Source organism: Xiphophorus maculatus, chromosome 13, assembly GCF_002775205.1.
Source record: "Xiphophorus maculatus strain JP 163 A chromosome 13, X_maculatus-5.0-male, whole genome shotgun sequence".
NCBI classification, from domain to species: Eukaryota; Metazoa; Chordata; class Actinopteri; order Cyprinodontiformes; family Poeciliidae; genus Xiphophorus; species Xiphophorus maculatus.
Window position 1 is genome coordinate 23750077 of NC_036455.1, and position 20954 is coordinate 23771030.

General features: G+C 38.1%; 2 protein-coding genes across 4 annotated transcripts; both read left to right on the top strand.

The window, feature by feature from the left end:
- Window positions 1-440: 440 nt before the first annotated feature.
- Window positions 441-6758, top strand: rprd1a (regulation of nuclear pre-mRNA domain containing 1A). Its single transcript, XM_005797423.3, has 7 exons — window positions 441-815; window positions 3136-3265; window positions 3379-3485; window positions 3657-3751; window positions 3931-4057; window positions 4461-4636; window positions 5896-6758. Exons 1-7 carry the CDS (start codon window positions 665-667, stop codon window positions 5992-5994), a joined length of 885 nt encoding a protein of 294 aa, XP_005797480.1. The 5' UTR covers window positions 441-664; the 3' UTR covers window positions 5995-6758.
- Window positions 6759-6999: 241 nt separating this feature from the next.
- LOC102220508 lies at window positions 7000-20184 on the top strand. Of its 3 annotated transcripts, none has more exons than XM_023344876.1 (13): window positions 7000-7334; window positions 8359-8427; window positions 10765-10789; window positions 15161-15247; window positions 15334-15473; window positions 15560-15679; window positions 15765-15810; window positions 16493-17306; window positions 17421-17520; window positions 17636-17707; window positions 17828-17929; window positions 18480-18726; window positions 19849-20184. In XM_023344876.1, the coding sequence occupies exons 1-13, from the start codon at window positions 7281-7283 to the stop codon at window positions 20040-20042; spliced, it is 2070 nt and encodes a 689-aa protein (XP_023200644.1). In that variant the 5' UTR covers window positions 7000-7280; the 3' UTR covers window positions 20043-20184. The 3 variants fall into 3 exon arrangements, with proteins under 3 accessions (XP_023200644.1, XP_023200645.1, XP_005797481.1); XM_023344877.1 differs by having other exon boundaries at window positions 18483-18726; XM_005797424.2 differs by lacking the exon at window positions 10765-10789 and having other exon boundaries at window positions 7314-7334.
- The last annotated feature ends 770 nt before the right edge of the window (window positions 20185-20954 follow it).

Consider the following 20954-nt stretch of genomic DNA (forward strand, 5'->3'; position numbering starts at 1 on the left):
TTAGCTGAACCATTTTTCTGCAAGAGGGCAACTACTTTTTCCACAACACTGTACGTGTGTTATTACCAAATTTTCATAATTTGCAACTAGTATTTAATTTGGTATCTTTTAGAAACCAAAACAATGTGAATTGCCACGATATGAACTGAAGCTGCATTTGTATAACGTCACTTTCCTAAAATAATGCCCTGACTCTTTTTTTTGTTGTTGTTGCCAAAAGTAACTTTTTTTTTTTTTTGCCTAAAACATCTTTTGAAAAGGAAAATTTGTGATTTTTAAAAAAAAAAAATTATTATTGTTTTGCTAAAATCACTTTGGCAAAATTTTTTTTTACTTATTTTAGGAAGATGACGGCAGAAGATTCATGAAAAAAAGTGTAATTTCCTCTAGACTTCAACGCAACATTTAAACAACTCGGAAGCGTGTCTGCAGAGCCTCCCCGCCCCCCACCGGAGGCAGTAACCCCAGAGAGCTCCGTCAAGAGGGCGGCGGTGACTGGCTAGCATGAACAACTGCTCACATAGTCACCGCAGCGCATAAGCTTTCATGTGCATGGCAACAACTCACAAACTGGCCTCCTAATTTGCAGCAGAAGACCTTTTCCAGTGGACCCTGAAGCTGCCTCCTGCAGTGGTCTCGACTCGCTCCTGTTTACCTCGTCGAGATGTCTGCTTTCTCCGAGGCGGCATTAGAGAAAAAACTATCCGAGCTTAGCAACTCTCAGCAAAGTGTGCAAACGCTGTCGCTGTGGCTCATCCACCACAGAAAACACTCGAAGACTATTGTCACGGTGTGGTTCACCGAACTGAAGAAAGGTAAGGTCGACACGGGGCTCGAAGTAAACAACAGCAGACCACGCTGCACGTCCTCAACACTTTACATGTGGCTGCAGGGAGCAGGCTAGCTCAGGCTAACTCTTAGCTGGACTATTTAAACTACTTTAGCTTCCTATGTTCATATCAAAAGGCAGATTTAATAGTTAGCCTTGGTGCTACTAGCAGGCCAATTTTCAAGCAAAGTGCAGTTAGTTTTCTGAGTTAGCTTTGCATGTTGACGCTAGTCAGGATACTTTGTCTGTAAATCTTAATTCAGTAAATATTTAGTTGAATGCATTTCTTTATACGTTAAAGAAGATTCCCGAATTAGCCAAAAACCTACTAATCCATCCTCATAGATCCTCATCTATTCTTTTTAAGGAACGTATAACCAAGTAATATACGTTTTTGTTAATGAATACACTTTCTGCCAGATATTTAGGTGCACTGTTACCAAGAGTTGTTGTGCAAATACTACAGTAATTACAATAATTGATAGTAATAAACCAATACATGTATTTTTATATACACATAAAAGGTGTAGTTGTTTTGTTTCCAATAATAATGTATTTTATTTATCAACAAATATGGTTTCCTACTAGATTAATGTGTGAAATGTTGCTACCATATGTAATATTACATGTAAAAATACAATATTAATGGTAATGATAAGAAATGTGTAACTCCCAATTATTTTTTTTATTGCTAATAGTAAAAAAAAAAAATAATGTGATCATTTTTAATCTATTCTGTTGGACACTTGAGGCAAACAAAAATGTGATCATCTGTTGTCAGAATATTTTGTGTTTTCCCCTGTGATCAAACTATGCTACATTGTTATCATGTGTACTAACAACAGTAATAACAATATTTATTAAGTTGCACTACAACAGCCGTGGTAACAATTATGACAAAAAAATATGAGATAAAAGATGAGATTTGAAAAACAAAACAGAGAAAATGTTCCAATCAAGATTTGAAAACATGAAATACAATTTTATATATTTATATGTAATACACATACTAAAATTTAGGTTTAAACAAGTCACCTCATGTCTTTACAAAATGTACTTGTATAAATAAATGTGATTTAAAATAATTTGAGCAGAAAATATAAGTAGAAGTCAATTTTCAGGCACAGAAAATAGGCCCCCTTTTTTGGTTTTAAGAGGATAATCAGCTGGAATTTGCCTGCTACTTGTGGAAGATTCGTAGTTGATGAATTAAATTCATCCAATTACCTTGAAATACATCAGTAAAAGCAACAAGGCTACAGAATCTTCAATATCATTTCTAATAACTAATTGTGTCACTGATGAAAGCAAACTACTTCTAGTTTTATGGAGTAATTTGGTTGTCATGGTATCTAAATCAAGACAAAGAAAGGGTTGCAGACATGTTAGGTGCTGCTATTAATGGCGGACTTATTAGCAGGGGACTAGTCGAGCATCCTAATGACATCTCAGGTGGATGTTTTAGTTTAGGGTTCTGCGTCTGGGGGAAAACAGACGGCTGTGTCTGGAAAGCTCTGGGGGATAAAGGTGGTTTTCTCCCAAGATTTTTGCTCACCTCAGTCCAACAACATCTAAAACATCATTTGTCCAGAAATAGAAACCCTTTGCCCCTTTTACTCGTTCAAGTTGTCTGAATTTAAGAAAAAAAAAAAGGAATATAACCAAAATACAAGATTTAAAATAGTAATGAAATTAGTCAACATCTTGTCCTTGTGATTTATGATTTAATTGATAATATGTGCTACTCAAAAATAATGCTAAGACATTATATAGGGTTTTTACTATTCTTTATTTGAATAGGAATTAAATCTGGTATTTATAGTAGAGTGAACAGATCCATAAGATGCATTTAGATTGTATTTTATTCTAATTGTAACACATTTCTTTTACTTTTTTCTATTGTTTAGTTGAAAAAGTCAAACACTTAATTCCTCCTTTTTGAATTGGCTGTTACTGTTTTGTCTCACTCTCAACCTGTTTCCAATATGTACCAAAAACCAAGTAATAAATCAGAAGACTTTACGCTGCACGTCATTTCCCTCGATTGTGGTTACGATCCCCATTTGGGCCAATCAACTTCGGAAGATTAGGTTAGGAGCCGCGATTCAATCAAAATCACCGAGTGGTCTTTCGCTGGTGGATATTAATTGGAGGCGGATGACCAGTAAGAAATCTCCTTACTGACTGCAAAGCGATAAACCGCGAGAGTAGCAAATGTCAAAGGAGCGAAAGCGACCAGCTCTTCTGTCGGTTTTGTTTGTCACATCCACATTCTCCGCTGTGTGTGTTTCAACGTGTGTGTGCAGCTCAGGTATCGCGCAAGCTGACCTTCCTCTACTTGGCCAACGACGTCATTCAGAACAGCAAGAGAAAAGGACCGGAGTTCACCCAGGACTTTGCGCCGGTCATCGTTGAAGCATTCAAACATGTCAACAGGTCAGGTTTGATTTTTACGAAGCAGAATTAGCAGGATATTGAAGGCTTATCGGTCCTGTATTGTCCTGTGTTTAAAAGCGAATGTGCTTGTTTCGGGTGTTTTCCCCGCTCAGGGAAGGCGAGGAGGGCTGCAAGAAACAGCTAGGTCGGGTTTTATCCATCTGGCAGGAGAGAGCGGTGTATGAGAACAACCTGCTGGAGCAGCTCTCAGAGGTCCTCTGTAAGTTCAACACCAACCTGTTTGGGTTCAGCAGCAGCGTAGGTTTTAAATCGCAACATTATCTAGACACGTTCTTGCGGGATAGTGTGATGCTACAACGTTGAGGTGTAGTTGAATACGGAGCAACCGCTGAGTATGATATTTTCTGTCTTTCTTGTCTAAAAATTCTAGATGGAGAAAAGAAACCTAAGAAAAGATCTTATGAGGAGATCCACCCTGATGATGAGGGCTTCGCCTCCCGTAGCTCCCCAGCTGATCCTCCACAGGTGATGTCTTTGAAAATCGCAGCATTAAATACAGGAGGTTGACAAAACTAAACTGTATATGTACTACTGTTTGTTTATAAATCTGACTTTCATTATTTCTCATCATTGTCTCTTAAATAGCCCATTCATGCTCCTTTTCCCTCCTTTTTTTCCTGATTTGTATCGTTCTTCACCCACAGACAGCAGATTTAATTCGAGCCCTGCAGGAACTCGAAAACGCCGCCTCCAGCGACTCGGTGCTGCGGCAGCGCATCTCCTCTCTTCCTGCCGAGGTCCAGGACACGTCCCTCCTTCACAGGATCACAGGTAGACATGGAGACATAAAGTTTGGCTCTGCTTTTACAGTGGGGGAAAATAATTATTTGATTGATATTTGCCCTCCAGCGCTGTGCGCATGTGCAAAATTTCTAGATGTAACAATAACGATGCAATATACAGTAGATACGGACACCGCAGCTTTTCCATTTCACAAATATGCACCACTTTGTGTCGTCCTGTCACATGAAATCCAAATAAAAATAGATCTAAGTTGTGTGGAAAAGCACCATAATGTTTCTGATTTTCATAATGATGAATTGCAGCATACATAGAAATGTAAAATCCTGATAGTTCAGGAGACTGACTTTACCCACCATAAAATTATAAGACTGAATGACTGCCTGCCTGCTGAACTTTGTGTCTTTGTTTCTGAATGTTTTGTTTGATTCAGACAAAGAGTCGGGCGAGCGGCTCTCCCGGATGGTCGAGGAAGCCTGCATGCTTTTAGCCGACTACAGCGGTCGCTTGGCCGCGGAGATTGACGACAGGAGGCAGCTCACACGTACGCTAACGACCTTCCTGCAGAGCCAGAAGGACGGCTTGACCCAGAACGAGCAGAAACTCGAAGTGCGTACATCACTTTTCTGTTTTCCTTGTAAATAATTCACCATTTATGTCTTGTCTGAGTCACAATTGTGTTCCTCTTATTCGGCTTTAGGCTTCATCTGTCCTAACAGTGAGATTAAAGTTTTACATCTTAAAGGAAACTAATATATTTCTGCTATTTATGTAAAGCAAGGATATGTCTAAGTTATCAAGTAATGTTAGGAAGGCTCTTGGCTGATGGGAAACCAAAATAAGGTTGACCATGACATTTTACCTCTTAAAAAAAACTTTTCTTTTAGCTCAGATTCCGAATCCATATGGTAAGTATCTTTGGTGATCTCTAAAAATAAAGACTGACGGTTTTCCCATGAACATGGTCCTTTGTGTAGTGACAGCTGTGTGCAGCCTTTATCCACAGGAATCCAGGAGAAAACCAAAGCATATCAAGTGTCTTCACTAAGGTGTTTAATAAAAAAAATAAAATTAAAGACTGAAATGGTTGTTGTGTGCTTTTATTTTGCCCTGAGGCTTTCCGCTCCTGATAAACCTGCATTCTTACATGACGAACATTTTCTAGCTCTATGACAAAGTTAAGGTATTGCAAATAACTTTTTAGTAACAAAATGTAAATTAGGTTGAGTTCAGTTCAAATGTGAACTCTGAGTTGACTAAGAACAATAAAAGCATTTATTTTAGGGATGAGTTAGGAAAAGATGCATGTTATTTGATGGGACAAACCAGTTGTTCATAATGATCTAAAAATTCATGTACACAACAAAAACAGCAGAGATTAAGAAATTTGTAAAGACCTAAGATAGCCTAAAATGGTGCATTTACAAATTTATTCAAATGTTTCCTATTTATTTAATCCCATGTAAGCTGGCAAGCCAACTTCACTTCATAAATATTTTAATTAAAACTTTATTTTGTAGAAGCTATCCTCCACAAGCACTACAACTGGTGGATTTTGTGTGCACAAAATACATAATGTAAGGCACTAGTGAAGTCAAAGCAAATGGTGACATTTTAAAATACTGGTGCAGAGATTAGTAATTGCTGAAGTTGAAGCAACTATAAATCATCACATCACAAAACCTGAGATAAATAAACTTGTTTCACAGAATTTAAATGCAACACATTTGTACAAATTTGTTTCATGCAGAATGTGGTACTTGTGGCGCTTATGAGCTTCAAATAAGTTGAGACTAAAAACAACTCAAATGTACAATATTATTCTAGAAAAAAAGTCTTATTTTATCTTCTTTCGGGACACTTTTCAGGAATACAAGAGGAAACTGACGATGGTGTCGCAGGTCCGGAAAGAACTGCGGTCGCGCCTCAGTAACCTTTCAGAAGGACATCGCAACTCTTCCAAATGACTGCCAATACTCGCCTTCTCACCAGTTCCCAACACAGACCGAAGCAGCATCTGTTCTCACCTGTCTTCACTGAACTATTTATCCATGTCTCTTGAGGCCCCAAGTGTCCACATCTCCATTTACAAGCTCATGTTTTTAATTTAAGGATACGTTAAGATTGTATCACAGGACTTTCATGTGGTGACACCTGCAGACTGACTTTTAAAGCTTTAAAGTGGTGTGACTGGTATGATTTTTTTTTTTTTTTGGGGGCAACTTGAGGCATCAGAGTGTAGGTCCTTTTAAGTGTTGATGATTCAGGAGTTCCAGTATTGGGATGTTTTTGTAATATGCCTCGCATTGTTTCGACATATTTACGTAGCTTTTTTTGCTAGAGATCACTGTGGCAGTCACTCGAGCTGGAATCACTGATTTTATAAAGTGTATTGGAAAAAAATGTATATTTTCAGATTGTCAGAAAACGCTGGAAACCCAGGTTCCATAAAGCAAACTACGTGTTTACGCTTTTCGTGAACCCTGTTTTGTGAAAGGATTGTCTGAAAACCTTGCTCAGTGTACACACATTTGCATGTAAACCTGATGGAAATCATAAGTGTTTATGATTTGTATACATCATCCAGATCAAGAAACAACTAGGACAAGTGTGGTTGTTTTTTTTTTACTTATGGTGTGCTTACACAGTGAGTGAATTTTGTGTTGTGTTGTTTACTGTGATGCTTTATAGTTTCAAATCAAATGCGTCATGCAGCCTGAAAAGTGCCCCGGTTTCCAAAGTTAGAATAAAACCAGCTTTGTTTTTGTCACTTTCAAGCAAATGCTTTACAAAACAGAATAAACAGAATATATACAAAATGTCTGAAGGATATATGATCAACAGAGGGCGCAGAAGGACACCCTGTAAAAAAAAAGGGAACGTTTTCCTGCGTGTGGGCTCATTTTTAACACGGGCGCACCGCTTTTGTAGCAGTAGCGCTCGATGTCAATTAACCCGCCCCTCCGGACCGTTCCGTAGAAGCCTCACAAACATACAGGAAGTAGTTACATTTCAAAAGGATTGTTTCTTTAACTGCAGTTGTTGCTTTATTACAAGTTCTTTGTAACGTAAAGTTCAGTTTTCAGGAGCAACTCAACATTGATAAATTCGTCTTAAACAAGAAAAACGTCGCCACTTCTTGTTAAAGTGCCATACAAATTATTGCATCTATCGTTGCAGGAAAAACTAGCTAGGGCAAACCGTTGCTAGGCTAACATTAGCTTGTTGGTGGCACGTAAAAAAAGTAAAGAAAATGGATAACTTGGAAACACCATACGAAGAGGACGATGGTTTCATCGAATGCACGGTAAGTTGGCCAGCATGGATTAGCCGCTGAATGTAAAATCTTGAAGGAATCGGAAACAGCGTGGGTCATGCAGGGGTAGCCACGCACGGCTAGCTTTAGCCCATTTACTGCAGTGCAAGGTTGGCGCCGTTTATCTACGTTTATACAACATATTACTCTTGCTGCATAAAATATGTTATAAAATGTATATTACACTAGACGTATACCAATGATTAATATAATGTATGCATTTCTACGTTTATTATTCCGGCATTATGGTGACACTTCGAACATGCAAACATGCAATGTACGATTTATTAGATGACTGAGGCATTACCGTTAGAATTTGCGTTTTATGATGCATTGATTAAATATCGTTGCTAACCAGATATATTTTTCTTATATCGAAAAGTGTAAACATATGCTGAAAGATAGGGATTTATACGAATTTTATTACATGACTTTGACATCAAATCAGTATTAAACTCATTATTAAACAGACTAGGATATTTCACAGTTACATTCAGTAATAAATCAACTAACCTTACTATATACTCCATCTTGAAACGTGAATACATCAATTAATGAGGCGCTAATGTGACCAAGTATATAATAAATGGTATTAACAGTTACCGGTTTCAATTTGGTGCTTGTTTTGTGGTTTACACACATCGTCAATTGGAGTAAATTGTTATCCTCACAAGTTAGCTAATTATTCTAATTATATTTTCATCATGATGGTGATAAATGATATGATAATTACCCATCCAATTTAAAAGATTTTTGGATAAGCCACATTTTTATTTGATTTAAATGTTTATTTTTTCATCCATTTAGAATTGATAAATTTTTATTTTCGTTGTTTTTTCACTTAAAAAATCTACGTAAAGCGTATTAGTTGTATATTGACTTCCTGCATTTGGATGTTTGTGTAAGGAATAAGGAAAGCATTCAAATGAGTGTTTGGGTTGAAAGGCAACAAAAATCTCTGTAAAGTTTGCTCTGTAATACTGTTTATACTCACCGACTTTTCTATTTAACCCAGGTCTGTGAAAAATCTCTTAGAGGTAACACCCTCTACAAGATACACCTGACCACACCGGGACATTTAAAGGTACAGTTTACTTGGGAAAGGTTTTGTAGTCATGGAAATTTGCCTTGAATGTAGATAATTGTCAAACTACAACATTGTTTTTGTTGTTTCACAAAACTTTTTTTTTCAAAAGAACAACAGTCTTGTTGTTCCTGCAGACCAGAGAAAAGGTGCTACTTTGAGTGAAAATTTTAAAAAAAAAGCTCTTCAACACCGATATAAAATGTAGGTGCTTTATTGTTGTTAATGGATTTCCTGTGATCTGTTTTTCCTTATTTGGCTTGATTGATCTTTGGTTTTGCCACAAGAACTTAGCTGGAAGACTGGACGGATTCCTGCTTGGTCTGGAGAATCCTGTTGCCTCTAACTTTTAAAGCCCTCAACAGGACGCCACTCAGCAATGCAGCTGGCTTTGATAATGAGCCAGTCATTTCATTCAGGTGTGTTGGATTCATCTAAAAGTTGCAGAATAATAGCCTTTGAGGACTGGACTTGGCTTCCTCTTTTCTAAATTCACTGTGGTTTTTCCAAGACAAAAAACCCCGCGGAAAAAGTGGTTTCCATCTCTTGAGTCACTTTTACTTTCTAGATGTGATTGCAACACTGGAAATATTTCTTCTTGAGGAGCACATTCAACCGGAGCAGAGTAAGACTTTTGTCTCAACAGTGCTTGCAGGTTTGTTTTGTTCCAGGCATGAAGGTATTATTTGGATACATTTAGGTAAGACTGGCACTTTAAACCTGAAATGTTTCTTCCTTGTGATTCAATGGGACTTAAAGAAAAATCAACCTAAAGAGGTCATTTGTGATGGCCTCTAACTTCAGATGAAATTAGATTCATCCTGTTCCTCAATATGGACTCCAGCAGGAAACCATGTGTTTCACTTGTCATTCGTCTGGCAGTCACCTATCTGATGCCGGGGTTATTGGTTAATCCCAAACATCTTTTACACTGTAGTCCCCACAAGAGAACAATCTCTCTTTATCAGTTTGTTGAACCTTTGCAAGTCCCTCGCTCTGGTGCTGCCTCCACAACTGATGATTGCAGAAGACGGTATAATCTCAACAATAGACTTACAGAAGATATACAGCATCTTTTTCCAAACCTAGAAGGTCCTAAACTTCCTCAAGAAGGAAAGTCTGCTCCGTTCCTTTTTATAAACAAATTCATTGTTGCGTCTCCAGGTGGACACTAAGGTATTTATATTCCTCAACCACCTTCACTTCTTCCCCCACGATAGAAATAGTGTTTGACCTGACCCTGTTTCAAGGTCCATCATATCGGCTATGACTAAGACTGTTGAGGAGCTGATCTAAATGACATCAAAAGGATTTTTGGTTGTTTGGAAATTATTTTCCTTAGCTATCTTTTAAGCAAGCTTAATTAATTTTCACCTGGAAGTCTTTTTCTGACAGGTGATCACAATTTTCATGGTGGGTATTCAGCTAAGTAACGATTATCCAACCGCCCTTTGTCTTGTGGCAATATCAGTGACTTGTCAGCATCTTCAGCTACACTTTTGGCTACAGCGGATGTTTTGGATTGCTCTTCTGCTGCTTTTTGAAGTTGTTTGGAATTTACATGTTCCTCTTGAGCTACAGAAATCTAATTATAGCTTTTCAGGAAATGGATTTGCCTTGGTACGGCAGATTTGATGTCTTATGGCTTAATACATCTCGTAAAAGAAAAGCCAACTACATTTCTTCAAAACAACACTTGCATTTTTGACAGTACCTGAAGAATGAAGGACATCTGCACATCTCTTACCCGAACATTTAATTTGTAGGTTTAGGGGTGGAAATCGTCGACCCCAAAGGAGATGGATCTTTAATCGGGCCACTGAGTGTTGGAGAAAGCGATCTTGAATCAACATGTCTTTTTTACTGCGAGCTGACACAGTGGAACCCTATATCAAGTACTCTTGCTTGGCGGAGATATTTCATCAGGAATTAATTGATTCTACAACTACACTGCTGCTGTTTGTATGGCAGAAATCTTCTCATCAGTTTATAGAAAAACCTGTGTGCAGGTCCTTCTGTAATGAAGAAACATTTCGTAATTATAGAATTTCTTCATTTCTTCTTGTCCACAAACCTGATTTGACCTGAGCATGTAGGGTGTACATGTTTCCGCAGACTTGAGTCTGCTGCAACAAATACTGGCCGGTGAGTATAATTGGGCTCTGCATGACTAGGCAAGAGTGCATGAGTCCTCCTCTGGTAAGCTTGATTCTGAATATTTTTAATTACTTAATTTCCTTGTTTTTTTGTTGTTGTTTTTTGAGAGAAGTTGGAGTTGTGCTGTTTATTCAGCATCAGTTCACCTAACATTTATTGTTCTCCTTTTATTCCTGGCAGAAAGAGGATGCCCTTGTTGCTGAGGGTAAGTAGGCCTAATCTTCAAACAAATCTCTAAACTTTAAACCACATTAAATATAATTTTGAAGAAAGGGCATCGAGTTTTAATTTAAGGACAGAATTTAAGCCTAAAGATGTCGGTAGCGTTGTACAGCCAAACAAAACTTCTGCCTTATACACTGTGTGCACAATTATTAGGCAAGTTGTATTTTTAAGAATTTTATTACTGAACAAATGCAGTACTAAAATGTTAATTTTCAGACTACTTAACTCTCCTGCGACACTTAGAAGGAGCGTGGCTGATGTCACAGTCAGGAATCGGGGAAGGTATTCCGTCAGACCGTCAGTTCCCAGAACCATACCCACCCTTTTTTCTTTTTTTTTAAAGTTCACGCGGGGTCAATATGACATTACTGCACTGCACAGAGGGTAAAAAGTTTGTGGGACGGTTAAGAAAGTGATGTTTCAGCGTTCTTAGGACATATTGGTGTGGCCACAATTATTGGGCAACCACTGTGCAGTAACATCATGCATCTAAGTGAAACAATTCCCAAGAAAACATTTATGACAATAAAAAATTACTAACATAGCAACCCTTTTTAAATAACTGTCACAACCTTTCCATTCACAGAATCTGTTGGTTTTTTGATCTGCTGATGGTAAACCTTTGGTGCAGCAGCAACCACAGACTCTAAAGCCTCTTGTCCATTGCCAAGTCTCACTCTAGTTGGTTTGGTTCTAGCCAAGTTGTGTGTCTCCATTAGTGGTATATTCCTCACTATTATGGGTACAGATGGAACCTGGGTGGGCCTTGAGCGCGCAGGAGCTGTGGTCGACGCTAAAACGACGCCATTTTCAGTGACTCAGCAGTGGAGAACCTAGGGTTTCTGGTTTTGATGGACTCAGCTTTTTGGATGTAGGTAATGCAGTTAAAAGATGTACACCACTTTACTGAGAGGAAAGGCATGTTGTGCACTCCATAAAAAAAATCCAAACAAAGAATAATATTCAAGTCATGCCAAACTAATGTTATGTAGTTGCAGTGATTCACACCAGCTGGCATAAAACTGTAAGTAGCCGTGACAGAACGTGGAGCAGACCGTTACTTGCTTCTTCATTGCATGCCTGTTCTACGGAGAGATGTGCTGCTTGCAGGGTTGTGAAATCTTGCACTTTATACAGCGAGGGGCGGCTTGTGCCACCCCTGAGGTGGTTTTGAAAAACAGGGAGGACGCATGCAAGATCTGTAAATGGAGATGAATATGGCCGGGGTGGACTGTGGAAGAATCGGTTGAAGAATGGGCTTAAGAATGGTCGACTGTTTTCCTTCACCGTAAAACTTGTGTTTAAGAAGGACCCACAAGTTCTCAATAAGGTTTAGATCATGTCAGGAGCTCGCCTATGTTATTTCTACTCTAAGGACTTAACTGGCTTGCCACATACTTGAATGCAAGTGATGAAGCTCTGTTTTCTCCTAAAAAAATCCTGGTTTTCCTAAAAGATGGAGACTTTCCTGTCTTATGGGTGGATGAATGTCTCCTAAAAACTGTCTGTAGATTTTGGAATCGATTTAAGACTCCATTATCAACCTGAAAAAGGTCCAGTTAGTCATCTTTAATAAAAGCTGTACAGGTACTCTATTCCACCCTGCTTGTGTCTGGGTTGAAGTGAAGCTCTGTTCCTGTTCCAGCCATGGTCTCGCCCATAGGGACCATCAAGGGTCACTCTGATCACATCAGCTCATAAAATCTGTGAAAAACACATAATTCTTCAGTGGTGGTCGGGTTTCAGCTTTCGTTACCTTGGCTTTGTATCTGTACTCCAGGTAGGTTGCACATTTGGACTATGAAGACACTGGAGGAAAAAAGGAATTCTGGTGGCTGATTATCCTAAACTCTTTGGCTGTTAATTTGTGTTTGCTTTCCTCTTTTTCTCAGTAAGTTACTAGCGAGATTGTTGCAGCAGAATATTTAATCCCCCGAGCCTGTTTTGCAATTTGTTTTATAATTCAGAGTAAATCTTTTTGGCCCATTTTTCCTGAAGGATAAAAACTGCCCAATATTTATGCACACTGTGATATATGCAGTTTTCCTTTAGCCACATCTCCTCTTATTACAAAAGAGACAAACCTGTACACATGAAAAATTGTCCTCATTTGCCTAATACTTGCGCACACAATGTTTATTTCAATAGTTTGTCAGATTCACCAGAACTCATGGTAAGCAACCGAAGCAGCAACTTTGCAGCAGCTTCAACCAAGTCCTGTACTCGATCTGCTTTGGCTTTCAAAGCGGCACTGATACTACTAACCGGTTTTCAGTTGATTTTCAGCACCATAACAACAACTTTTTATTTATGAGGCACAAACTGGTTTCACAAGCATCTTTCAAAAATACGAGCCAAGACTTGAACGCTTTTTCTCCTTCGGTCAGTTTGTCCCGAATGACCGAAGGCGTCACACTCCAACAATATGATTAAACCTTTACAATGGGAGATATGTGATGCATATTTTATATGCGAGGCCCTAAATTAACTGTCCTTTGGCCCGAAGCCACTGTAGCTGACTTGTGAAGTAAAAACAATCAGATGCATCTCATTGAGAATACTTTTAACTGTAGCAACTGTATGATGTAAAATTGTAACCACTCTTAAATTTTTCTCTCTATTTTTTTAATCAACCTAATACTGTCGCCACTAAAGACCAAGCTTACTATTAAGCTTGTACAGGTACCTGTACACCTTCTCCTTAGGAGGAGAAGGTGAATCACCTTAATGTTAATGAGAGAAGATATATTTTCTAGTTGCAGAAATAGTTTGGCATGTTTCTGCAATTATACATTTTTTTTCTGGTATGTTGCTTCATTTTAAGTTTTAAAAATGTCAGTCTTATGATTGCAGAAACCACTGCAACTGATTTTTTTCCTTTTACTTCAATGACAATTACCCCCACAGGACTTTTTTTTTTTCCATCGACTTTCTGTCAAAAGCTGCCTCTAGCATCTGTGGAAGTCCCCTAATTTGTTCCCTGTGTGTTAATACAGGCAACCTGATTTTAAATCTCAAAAAAAGCCAAATCCCCCCCACTTGTTTCTCTCAAGAACCATATTTTCATTGAATTTCATATTTTAAAGGTATTGTGGACTTAGAGCTTTGGTCTGTGGACTGGATAGCTAGAGACTGCACAACATTTTGCAATCCGGCCTCATCTGGTCCGGCCTCCTCACAAAGACGAGTGAGGAGCTGAGCAGCGAAGATCTTAAGGAAGAGGAAGCAATATTAAACATTTATTTGTCAGTCAAAGCCTGAAATCGGATGGTGGTGTAAGAATTTTACGGTCGTACCTTTTAGGTGTGTTGGTTAAACAAAGAAAATATAGTAACAGCTGATGGAACTTAAGCTGCAATGTCCCAGGAAATAAATGGACTCGCACTCTGCTGCTCTTCCAGGATTACATGGCTAGATGGAAATCGGAAAATATTGCTACAGAGCAACTTGTCTGTTTTTTGTCTCCATTTACCTGAAGTAAGGCCTTGCAATAACAGCTTCGAGGGGAAAATCTGTACTTCGTCTTTGTTGCTCATTCCAACATGGTCCCAGGCTCGAAGCCTGAACTACCTTATTTGACCTCTGGCGATGTGGAGAAGCAGATGGGAGATGACATGGTAGGACATGGATTTACAGAAATCATCTGCATGACTTTAGTGTGTCATGGCACAGAAAGGACTGGGCTGAAAGGTGAAGCTCTCGATTTATCAGTCCATTTACATTCTGACCTTTGCCTCTGGTCATGACATGGATCATCACCATAAGTACAAATCATTGGATACAAGTGATCTCAATGGTAATCTTCCACAAGGTGGAAGCTCAACCCTCTAAAAAAGAAAATGTGTCCACTATCTATCTTTTCGTTCGCAACAAACTAAAACGGCTCCAGAAGGTGAGACATGACACCTGTGCACGTTTGCTAACCTGCACCAGGTAGAGGACAGATTCCAGCTTCCTAATGGAGCCGTTTAACCGAATGTTTGGTTAAATGGTAAGCATTTTAATCGCTTAAAAAAAATTTCTGCGTGTGTTTCTAATACTCAAGTAATTAGCTGAGTCCATCAACCAACACAGAATTTATTGCGTGGTTTTTGGTTTAAAGGTTTTTGGAATCAAAGAATAAGTCTAAAACAATATTCCAAACTCAACCTTAGTCTAAACCAGCTGGCTCAAAACTAAAAAAAAAAAACTTCAAACAAAAAAACGCGTTAGCTGCGACAATGGTTTGTACATAGGTTAAAATGTGATACTGTGCTCAGTTTTGAGCTGTAATTGAACAAAGCATTTGAATGACTAAACCGCTTCTCCTTCTGTGATTTCTTTGCCTAATTTTTTGTGTTTGGTTTCTCAGGGAAGGCTGTCAGAGAACATATCATGCCAAAGTTTAAGGACATTTTACACTATCTGGAATACCTGAATCTCGATGAGCCCATCATTGGTAACTACATTGGTACAAACATTTTCTGTTGTTGTGGTATTATGTAAAAAAAAGATTAATAGGGTTTTTTTCTGCTTTTATCTTAGGTTTGAATTTTTTGGAAGAAGTGGCCAATTTTGAGCCACAGTTGGGTGCCAGATACACCTGCAAGTTATGCAGTCAGACATCCAACCTTGCAGAAATGGTCTGCCATGTTATTGGTCGTAAACACCGGCAAAAATATGTGGTAAAGCATCACCGCTGTATTCAAAAAAACTTTGATGATTTGTTTTGCTTTTTCCCTACACCCTAACAAATCGTTTGCATTCATAGGAGTTAAAACGGCCGGACTTGGTTACCTGGGACAGTCACACCATAAATACCCAAGGAGGGAAGATAATGCGAGCCAAAGCGGAGATAGTTGAAAGACAAAATGGACGAGGAGTTCCAGAAGTTAGACATTCATATATATATCTTTCTTTTTTTCTTTTAGAATCATATTTCTTTTGTAACTTCTGTCCTCACATTTGTATTTCAGCCATTGTTGAGAAAGGGGGTTGAAGGAAGACTGAACATCACAAGAGGTACAGTCGAATTAGCTGTTGTGGGAAATCCTCTACTGAATAATTTTGTCTACTAATTATGCACATTTTTAAAAAAATATAGCTCATGAAGTGAGTTGAGTAATAGTTCATATAAAATTAAAAGCTCCAGAACTTGATGGTTTATATTATTCTAACACTATCTAAAACTTATTTGGATTTATTTCTTTCAGGAGGTTTCTGAAATGCTGCACTAAATCTAGCTCACATCCTGTCGTTTTAATACGACATAATCAATTTTTGTTACTCTTGCAGTTCCAGCTGTTTGTGTGAGGTTTTTTCCTGAACTTAGTCATTTTTAATAAATAGTGATTTAGTGGTGTCCTATGTTGTGTTGCATTTTAAAGTGGATTAGGTTTTAGCATTCAGATTCTGCATTCGGTGTGTTTTCTAGAGATCATATGGTTATGATTAGATTGTACCATGATTTCTCTGCTTCTGTAGATCGTTAACTTGTTTTATTCCTCACAGTCTAATATCATGCCACCCATCCTAGATGTCAGTATACATATTACATATTTAACACAAAGCCTCTACTGTTGTCAAGGGAATTTAATTTAATATTCTTCTCTTTGATGATCAGACTTGCCAGTGTTAGTCATATTTGATTAAGCAATTTTCCATTTTTCCCCCAAAAATAAAGGAGTGTGTTTTGTTTTTATAGTTCCAAAGCACAGACAAAGATTCGTACCTGATGTGCCTCCCCTCTTACCTGAATTGCGGGAGTATCGCCAAAATAAGGATTTTTCTGGGATCTATCCAGACCATCTCAGCCGTGGTCGCTTTGAAGAGGGACGGAGAGGAGCGGATTACATGGAAGGTCCAACTTACCGAGAGGATCGCATGAACCTCGATTGCTACACCAGGCCACTTCTGGAATATGCCGACGATCCACTGCAGTCAGCAATGCTTGACCCACGAGACGTTTCCAGGTACGATCACAGGCCCACTGTGCCGCAGTCGCTGGATTATCTACCTGAAGCTTCTGCTCATAAAAGACCCTACTCAGAACGAGACCCACTGGAGGAGTTCTACTCTGAGGAAATTCGCCGCGGTCAAGTTCGTTCTCAAGGATACCAGCCCTCTCCGAAGATGATGTATATAGAAGATGAAAAGCTGAGAAGGTCCCTGGAGAGGGAACCTGGACTTGACAATTTGAGAAGACATGGGTCAAGTGAACCAGAGGCTAAGAGGAGAAACCTGTCTGCTCCTTTCGAAAGTGATCGCTCACGCGAGTCTTCGTTTGACATACTTAAAGATTATCATCATGAAAGGAAAGACCCGTATCAAGAGGAGGTGTTTAAGAGGGGGAGACCCACTACAGCTCAGACACACGGAGAAGGTCCCAGTTCCATGTCTAACATACCAGAGCCGTTCAGGCGCTTCCTGAAAGGTAATAGAGCCGAGGAAGGTATGAGCAGGCGAAAAAGCCGCTTTTCTGATGCCACACCAGACGAAGTAAAGATGGCAAAGGAGATGTGAGTGTAAAAGCTGATCAGATTTCTGTCCATGAAAGTCCCTGCCCGACATTTGTTTCTATTTTTTGGGGGACAAAAGTTCTTATGTTTTTTTTTTTCTAATTCTGCTTTCAGGTACAGAGATGATTATGGACTTCCATACACTCAAACTGGTGCAAATGTTCGACCAGGTGATGCACCAATGAGGCCGGACATCCACTACGGAGAACCTCAGGTAAGCTGATTGTTTAGGTATTGCAGATCTTTATCTTCTTAATTAAGGTCCAAGATTTACTGAAGTGAATCAATGTGACTCATGGTCTCATTTTGATACTTTATTTTTTTTTAAGCCTCCACATCATGGAGCAGGGGAAGGCTACAATAGAGAAGGCTTTCATGGGCCAAGCATTTTTGACCTTCTGGTAAGATTACACATCCCTGGCACATGCACAACAACCTCTGTTCCATTTACTAGCCTGGAACATCATGGATGTAATCATGAAATTGGTGTTTAATGTTTGCTTTTTTATCTTTTCCCATAGAAAAATGTTGAAATTGATAATGCAGAAGAGGCCAACTTCCTGAAGAGCAAAATTTCCAAACTTCTGGAAGAATTTAAGAGCAAAAAGATGGAGAAAGCTGGGGTATGTTTCCACCTGAAGCTGTACTTTATGCCTAAGAGATCATAACAAACACTAATCTGGTACAAAGAATGAGTTGTGTTGTTCCTATTCATTAAATTAAAGAGTTGAAGTATCTAGAAAAAAGTAAACATTATTTCCAAACTTTGTTCACTATTTCATCTATCTGTCCATTTGTTTTTTTTTTGTCTGTCTATCCATGTGTTTCTGTTCATCATCCATCCGTCCACTGTTTGTCTCTCCATCCATCGATAATCCATTGTTCTGTTTGTCCATTTTTCAATCTGTCTGTTTGTGTTCATCAATAGATCCATTTGTGCATCCACCCATCATTAGTTTAACTGTCCAGCCTTACTCATCTCCTTAATTACTGTGTAATTTTTGCCATCTTCATATTTAAAGGCTGACCAGTGTAAAAATATTTGCTATAAATTCAGAACTTTGTATCTTAAAAACTGGCAAAAAAATTACTGAGGAGTTTTGGACAATATGTAGAGAAATTTAAAATTGTATAGGAAACTGGAACTAACGGAGCATATTTATTTCGTTATAGCAGTATGACCCCGGTCGAGCCGAAGTCCCCAAAAATTACAGTGACCTAAACCCGAACCCACAGCTTCCTCAAGTGTACCTGTATGATAGACCCGCAAGAGAGGAGTCTGACCTCAGACGATCCGAAGAGCTCGGTTTCAGCAATGGTAACAGACTTGGTTGGGAGCAGCGTGATCAGACACCTGCACAGCGGTTCCATGAATACAACCATGGGGAACCCAGACACTCCAGCAGAAGTCGTTTTGAAGGTATGTCATTGACACGAAACTTGATGCAAAGAGATGCTTCAAGTAGAAACAGGATTCATAAGAAACACCACACATTTGCAGCTATCTGGCACAAGTTTAACCTGTTTTCAGTTTAGCGGGTTATCCCTAAGATCATTTTTAAAGGTGGAAAACATGACACTGCAGTCAATTTAGAGCTTGAAAATGTGGACATTTAATTGGTGACATGGCCTTCATCCAGCTGCCAGATCAGAGGCAGAGGCAGAAGTCATCTTCAGCTCATAAAACCACTAAACATGTTAAGTGAATCTGGAACTAAAGGAAATGTTGGAAAGATTAACATGCATCCCTTTTCACAACCTACGTAATTATTAAGTAGCAAAGAGGAAACAAAATATTGAGTCAATTTAAAAACATGTTTATCTACTTTGAATCAGCTTATCATGGTGTGTTTGTAAGACCAAAAGCTGATTGTTTTATGCTGCCAATGTATAATTACCCTGCAATAATGAGTACAAACCACGGTTTTATTCATATGGCAATAGAACAATAACAAAGACACTGACTGTGCACCCAATGAATAAAAACCAAAATCTTGACAAAAATTAACTTAAATGTAAAGAATTGAAGCAGTTTTGAAGATTAACTGAACCCTCTATCCCCAAATGTGACTCTTTCTTCTTTTATCTGAGTTGATTTGATTAGACTGCTGATGATGTTCTCCAGGCCTTGATGAGTGTGGAAAAAGAAAATGGAGTCTGGCAGATGTGTTTTTCCAAACTTTGTTCCTTATCCCATTATGTAAATGTTGCATCCATTCATCCATCTGCTTGTCCACCCACCTCTTTGTCCATGAGTCTTCAATAAACAAAAAACATCTGTGGTGAATTTATAGTGATCTTTTGGATTTATACATGGGACTGAGAACTTTAATGATATGGATTTAAGGAATTTTTACAAAAATTTGTAGGCACCCGAACATTGAACAGGGAAGCAGCTCTTATATCATACTTAATATCTCAATTTATTTTTTCCCAGGCTAATATTTGTGAAATGTTTTAATGACTACTTTCCACCTGTGAAACAAGAACATTTAGGCTATGTTGTTAATAATAGTAATAATCCACATTTTGTCTTGTCTAGATAAACAACCTCAATATCCTGAGTCCATGCGTCCTCATGACTACAAAGCTCCTTCTGAGAACTATTTTGACCCTCACTCCTCTGCACCGCCGCTCCAAATGGAACAAGACAGCAGGATGCATCGTGATCCTCGCTACTCTTCAAATATGGATAAAATCACCTGTGCCCTCATGGATCTTGTCGCAAGAAAATAGCCTGATTTAATCTGATTTAGATTTTTTTTTTTTCATCTGATTTAGATTTTTTTTTTTGTGCTTTAGATACCTAAGTTCAGTTCTTGAAATGTTAGAATCTTACCATTTTGTGTAAACAATAAAGAGTTTCTCTGTTGCTGTACTTATTTTTTCTTTCATTGACAAAAGAAAGTGTAATGATTGAATTAATGTTATCCATTTAATGTTTAGTGCAGGTTTTAATTGGTTTACAACTCAGTATTCAGATTATAGGTTTAGATCAACCCAGTCTCAATTTTGTGTTAATTTGCAAAGGACTTTTTTTATTCCACATCTATGAAGAAATTCCATGTGTAGATTAAATTAATTTACATGATTTTTAAATAAAATTCCTTTTTTTTGCAACTGTTAGCCAATTTGTTTTAGAACTGCTTCAAAACATAGTGTAGAAAAAAAATGTAATTGATCTTGTAGTTGTAAAGTATGCTTCTCTCAGCTTTGGTTTACAATAGAATAGTTTCTTTTGTCTGGAAATTAGGTGTACCAGCAGCAAACCGACAGTCAAAGCATGTAGATTTACATAAATATGGAAAACAGAACTAACAAAAACATGCTTTACAGAAAGGACAAATTCACAATAGAAATAAATCTTTTGCAATTATTAAAAACTGCGTACTCCGATCCAAAGAAATGTACAACTGAGTCGGATAATATAAAAGAAATGGCAGGTTTTTTTTGGGTTTTTTTTTTTTTACATTTGTGTTCTGTTTTATCATCACAATAATTATAATTTAGTGAGTACTCTTATCAAAAACAAAAGTTATTTTATATCTCGATGAATATTCTTTTTCTTATAAAACCACCTTGAAGAAATAAGTATTCAAAAGATAGTTTTAATTTTTGTAGGCATAAATGATGTGAATGATGCGAACA